Source organism: Gracilinanus agilis, chromosome X (genome assembly GCF_016433145.1).
Source record: "Gracilinanus agilis isolate LMUSP501 chromosome X, AgileGrace, whole genome shotgun sequence".
Classification (NCBI taxonomy): domain Eukaryota; kingdom Metazoa; phylum Chordata; class Mammalia; order Didelphimorphia; family Didelphidae; genus Gracilinanus; species Gracilinanus agilis.
This window is the reverse complement of record NC_058136.1, coordinates 70,544,699-70,549,848: the sequence shown is the minus strand read 5'-3', so window position 1 is coordinate 70,549,848 and position 5,150 is coordinate 70,544,699. Positions and strand designations below refer to the sequence as shown.

The following is a 5,150-nucleotide window of genomic DNA, read 5'->3' as shown; positions in this document are numbered from 1 at the left end:
AATCCTTTCTGTGACCTCTAATTCCTTGTGCTTTTCATGTCCCCTCTCTATATAATGCCATCCCAGAATTCATTTTATCTACGTCTTGTCTGGAGAGGTTTTTATGTTTAAGCAATTCTTGGCTTGTGGGCCATACAAAAACAGGTTGTGTGTGTGTGTGTGTGTGTGTGTGTGTGTGTGTGTGTGTGTGTGTGTATGGGAAACCAGGGAGTGGGCTAGATTGGGTCTGTGGGACCAAAATATGTCACACACACGCCCGGGGCTATATTACCTTTTTTGGGGGGGAAACCCATTACCCCAACTATGAGCAAACCACTCCACTTACCTGATTTCCAAGGGCTTGCCAGCAAAGTACGTCTCGAACTGGTATTCAATGAAAAAGTTCCTTCCCTCTGTCCAGCTGGAAGTTGTCTGCCTCACGACGTGGTGGTGGGCCAGCAAGTCAGCAAATCCCTGTCAATCAGCAGTGTCTTCAAGCAAATATGATGTGAGTGTTTTTGAGTCTTAAGTTGGCTCTCAGGAGCCAGGTTCAGTCTCAACCCAAGAGCAGGCTGAAAACTGGGGCCTCCAGTGGGTCTCTCAAAGGTCTAGCAATGGGCTTTTGGCTGGTTATACCCAAGTTTGGATTGGTGGCCGGTGAAGTAATTTGTTTATCAAATGAGTTCACTGATACCTGATGACATAAGTTAATGATGAGGTTGCTTTACAAAATTTCCCCATTGGTGGGCTATCATAAATGGGCATCCCATATGTTTATCAGTTGTTTACAAACACAAACATTGTCTACCAACCTATACTACACATAAACTTATTTCAATATTGAAAAACAATTTAACAATTTATGAAAAACAAATACCAAACCACTTCAACACAAAATGATTGATTAATAAAAATTGAATCAGTTACATCATGGGCAACAAACATTCTCATTTCACCTGGTGCTTCCTGACCAGGTACTCAGCCTCAATTTCTTTCAGTCTCTGGGTGCTGTAGATGCTCCTGGCAAGTCCCCACCCCTTCCCCCCCCCCCAATGTCCACAGATCTCTATCTTTCTCCTTCAGCTGCCAGGTGCTGGTGACTTTTTCTTGGATTTCTTGGTCAGAATTTGGTCACCAGGCTAGTATTTTCTAGATCTTTGTGAAGGAATCCTGGTGGGGGAGTTAAGCTTAAACTTCTTCCTTTACTCTGCCATCTTGACTCAGCCTCTCTGAAACACTTTTAATTGTTAAATATTATTTCTTCAAAGTAGGGAGATTTTTCACACTACACTGCAGACACTTGGAGAAAAAAAATATAAAACACCACGATGAGCAGACAGCACAATCACATTACACTTAAAAATTCAATCTTTTTTTGTACTGGCTGCTTGGGAAGATTGGGTTGCCCCATCTCTTTCGGGTTCTGCAAGTGGGAAAATTTCAATGAGTGAACTTGGAGTGACTGAGTTTATGTACAGAGGAGAGACCAACAAGAACTGGAGATGCTGATGGCAATGTGACTGCCTGAGGATCATATCCATGGCCATTTTTCTATATTCCCTATTGAAGCAGACGTCGAATGTATCCAGGCATCTGAAGGGAGATTCTGTGATGGACCACAGGGTAAGAATGAGCAAGAAGTTGGAGAAATTGTATCTGTCTGGCAAGCTGTGTGCATCAGTGAAAGCACACTGCCCAGGATGGAATACGATAGAAAGGGCCTCATTGTTGTGATCAAAGTGAATGTCTCCGTGGAAGGACCAGGGAGACAGCAAGCTGTCAAAGTACAATTTCCCCTGTAGAGAAAGAATTCTTCTGCGTTTCTGGAATGCTTCATACCTCTGTTTTGAGATCTCTTCCATTGTCTTGATGAGTTTTTTCAGATTCTTCACTTTATTATCAAGGTCCATGTATCTTTCTTTTGCTTCTTGGTACTGTCTCATTATTTCTTCTCGGCTTTTGTGAGTGTAGTTTTCGGACTGTATCCGCTGTCTTAGCAGAGTGATTTCTCTATTGAGAACAGAGGCAGTTTGTGTAATTTCTTTCCGGTCTGGGCAGATGAATTTGGCGTGAGCAGTTTCCCTCTCCAGATCGCTCTCTTTCATGGCCAGCTCTTCTTTCTTCGCCTGGAGGCAATCCAGGTGTTCCTTGAGCCTATTTTCACAGTGCAGCATGGCTTGGTGTTGGTTGTCCACTTCCAAAGCGGCCTGGTTTCGTTCTCCCCTAATGGAGTCTACTAATTCTTTAATCTGGTTATATTTCAGCTTCAATTCTTCATGTCTCTGTTCAGCATCGATTTTTGGTTTCCTTAATTTCTCCATCTCTTCCCTTCGAATCTTCATCTTTTCTTCAATCTCTTTCATCTCTTCTTTAATTTCTTGCGCTTCCTCTTCCAGAATGGAGATATTTAGGGCCTGGTTTTCATTTTCATCCTCAAGATCTTTAATTTCTGAAGTGATATTTATCACTTCAATCTTTATTTCCTTTAAGTGTTGATAATGACTGTCAATAGTTTCTCGATTCTCCCTGATATCCTTTTCAAGGGAACACACATGCTCCTGAAATGCTGACAACTGAGCTATTTTATTTTCCACAGATTTCTCCAAATTATTTATTTCCACATCTATATCACCCAGGTAAGTAGGTCTCATTTCTTCACATGAGTAATAGTGTCGCTCGAATACCTGGTCACCATCAGCAGTTAAAACTTTGGTGCAGTTCTTGGGGGGCCTCTGAGCCTGCATCACTGTACAAGCCAAAGATTTGCTCTTGCTAAGCAGCACCGACTCTATGCCCCTCATGTCAATCAAAGCATTGGCCACCACTGCATCGTCTATTTCTAAAGCTGAGAGAACTGATGGAAATTCTGGGTGAGAAGCCTCCCTCTCTGTTACATTGCACAACTCACAATCAAAGGCCGAAATGATTATCTGGGGTCGTGAAGAGCCCGATGGATAGAACTTTTTCATCAGCCCCTGAAGGATTTGCTCATCCTTGTGGTTGTCACAAAAAAAGGCAAGCAGAAGGCCCTTTAAGCAAGACTCAATAGCCAAAGAAAACTCAGGGTCCCGAACACGAATACAAGCTCCCAGTGGGCCTATAGGTTTGCAAGAAAAGAGCCCTTGTCTATGGGCATCTTCCACTGCTTCAAGAAGGGCTGGAATCTGAGGCCCAAATCGTTTTAGAGGGTCAGATTTACATTCTTTCAATTGGTTTAGCTGGCGTTGTTCGCCATCCAGTATTTGCTGCATGTAAGCTTCTTGTTCCCTAATTCGAGAATGCTCTTTATCGTCTCTTTCTATGGCCTGATGAAGATGCTTTATCTCTTCAACAAGTGAATCCTCCTGATCCTTAAAGTTCCTGATCTTTTCCTTCAACACATCAATTTTTTCCTGTTTTTCTGACTCTGCCACTTCTAGATTCTTTTTCATGTCGTCAATTTGCTCATTGAGCTGTTCTGCAACTTGGTCTAATTTGTTAAATTCATTTTCAGAAAAATTATAGAAGGCCTCCGCCTGAGCAAAGGCCCTGTCCTTTTTCTCAGCCTCCTCACCGGCCTCAATGCACCTGGCCTCCAATTCAGAGGCTTCTTCACTTAACCTTTGCATATTTTCATGAATGGCTCTATACTTATTTTCTGCTTCACTGAATTTGACCCTTGAGACCTCCAGTTCCTGATTCAAGATGATAGTATGCTGGTCTCCGACATTTATGCTAACAATCATTTCATGGATTTCTCTTTCTGTTTTAGCCACTAGTGCCCAAGCCATGTCATTTTTCAAGTCCTCTAGCTTCTTCCGCAACGTAACCATATTCTGAAAATGCTCTTCTATCTCTACCCCCTGACGCTTGAGCTCCTCAAGCTGTTCTTCGGCTTGTTCTATCTGATGCTGATTTTTAGCCTTTCTCTCCATAATTTGGGAATAGTCTTCTCTCATCTGCTCAAGCTGGGTTGCTTTGAGAAACAATTTGTACCTGTCAGCATCGCTTCTGGACTCCAATAACTGCCTGCTCAAATCTTCCCGGATAATGGTCACAGGATTGTCTACTCGAATCTTAAACCTCTGAAGAAGGGCAGAGAGCTCTTCCCTCTTAGTAGAAATCACCTTTCCTGTATGACTTTTTAGTTCATAAGTAGCATTTCCATCTGCACTGATCACTTGGTGCACAATTACTGACTCCCCATATAGCTCAGCTTTAAAAGCATAGCTCCCTCTGTTCTTTATCTTGATGGAGACCTTGGCTGAAGGCGCTCCATCTTTCACAAAGTCTCTCAGAGACGTTCCTGCGGATTTTCCATCAAGCCCAACTATGAGAGCTGTTAACAATGCATTTTTTGCACTCCGTCCCACCAGAAAATTAACATTGGGTCCAAGTTTCACAGGCCCAAGGTTGGAATAGCCCATAAAATTCTCCACCTGGATACTTTCAATGACCCCATATTCCCCTGACGGCGACTGAGAAGAAATACTAGGGAGAGAGCCTGGGAGAGAGCCTGGGAGAGAAGAGACGCTGGGGAGACAAGAAACGCTTGGGAGACAAGCAAGGCTCGCAAGGGAGGCAATACTCGGAATCGAGGAAACGCTAGAAAGAGTGGAAAGAGTAGAAAGAGTGGAAAGAGTGGAAAGAGTAGAGAGAGTAGAAAGAGTAGAAAGAGACGCAGGACCTTGAGAGGTCCCCTCAATGGGGTCCGAGTCCAGGTCTTCATCAGGGTCCCCCCCTGGCCTTGCTCTTTTCTGATCTGCGGCCGGGGGGAAATCATCCTCTTTTCTCTTAGCCATTTTGTCTCAGTAGGGACAGAGAAAAGCCGACGCAACCGACACCACCACCGCCACCACCACCACAATCACGACCAACACCACTGAGTCTACTCAATCACTTGTTCCTTCTCCCCCTCCTCCCAAGGCTGCCCAGCACAGCCCAGTCCAGTTCACGATCCACAAAGTCCGATGCTGACTTGGCTATTCAGCCCCTCCAAGCAGCCACGGCCAACCCCAGCTTCTTTCTCTAGTCCGGCAGACACAGTCAAGGCCAAGTCTGGCCCTTACCTCAGAGCCTGGCGACCGGCTCCGGGAGGCTTCACAGCAGCTTTGGGGGGCCCCCGGGGAGGCCCGACACGGGCAACGTCCAGCGGACGCGGGGGGCACCGGTGATCGCCAAGGCTCAGGGGG

The 5,150-nt window shown here is 44.9% G+C and overlaps 1 protein-coding gene across 1 annotated transcript; it reads right to left on the bottom strand.

Moving 5' to 3' along the window:
- Positions 1-1,202: 1,202 nt before the first annotated feature.
- LOC123253388 (structural maintenance of chromosomes protein 6-like) lies at positions 1,203-4,760 on the bottom strand. Its single transcript, XM_044682585.1, has 2 exons — positions 4,646-4,760; positions 1,203-4,474 (listed from the first exon to the last, which is right to left on the bottom strand). Exons 1-2 carry the CDS (start codon positions 4,758-4,760, stop codon positions 1,344-1,346), a joined length of 3,246 nt encoding a protein of 1,081 aa, XP_044538520.1. The 3' UTR covers positions 1,203-1,343.
- Positions 4,761-5,150: the final 390 nt, after the last annotated feature.

Excerpts from the sequence above, each read along its gene's own strand:
- LOC123253388 (XM_044682585.1), bottom strand. The coding sequence starts at position 4,760 with ATGGCTAAGAGAAAAGAGGATGATTTCCCCCCGGCCGCAGATCAGAAA. Across the intron at positions 4,475-4,645 it reads CATTGAGGGGACCTCTCAAG|GCTCTCTCCCAGGCTCTCTC; the intron begins GTCCTGCGTCTC and ends CTTCTCTCCCAG.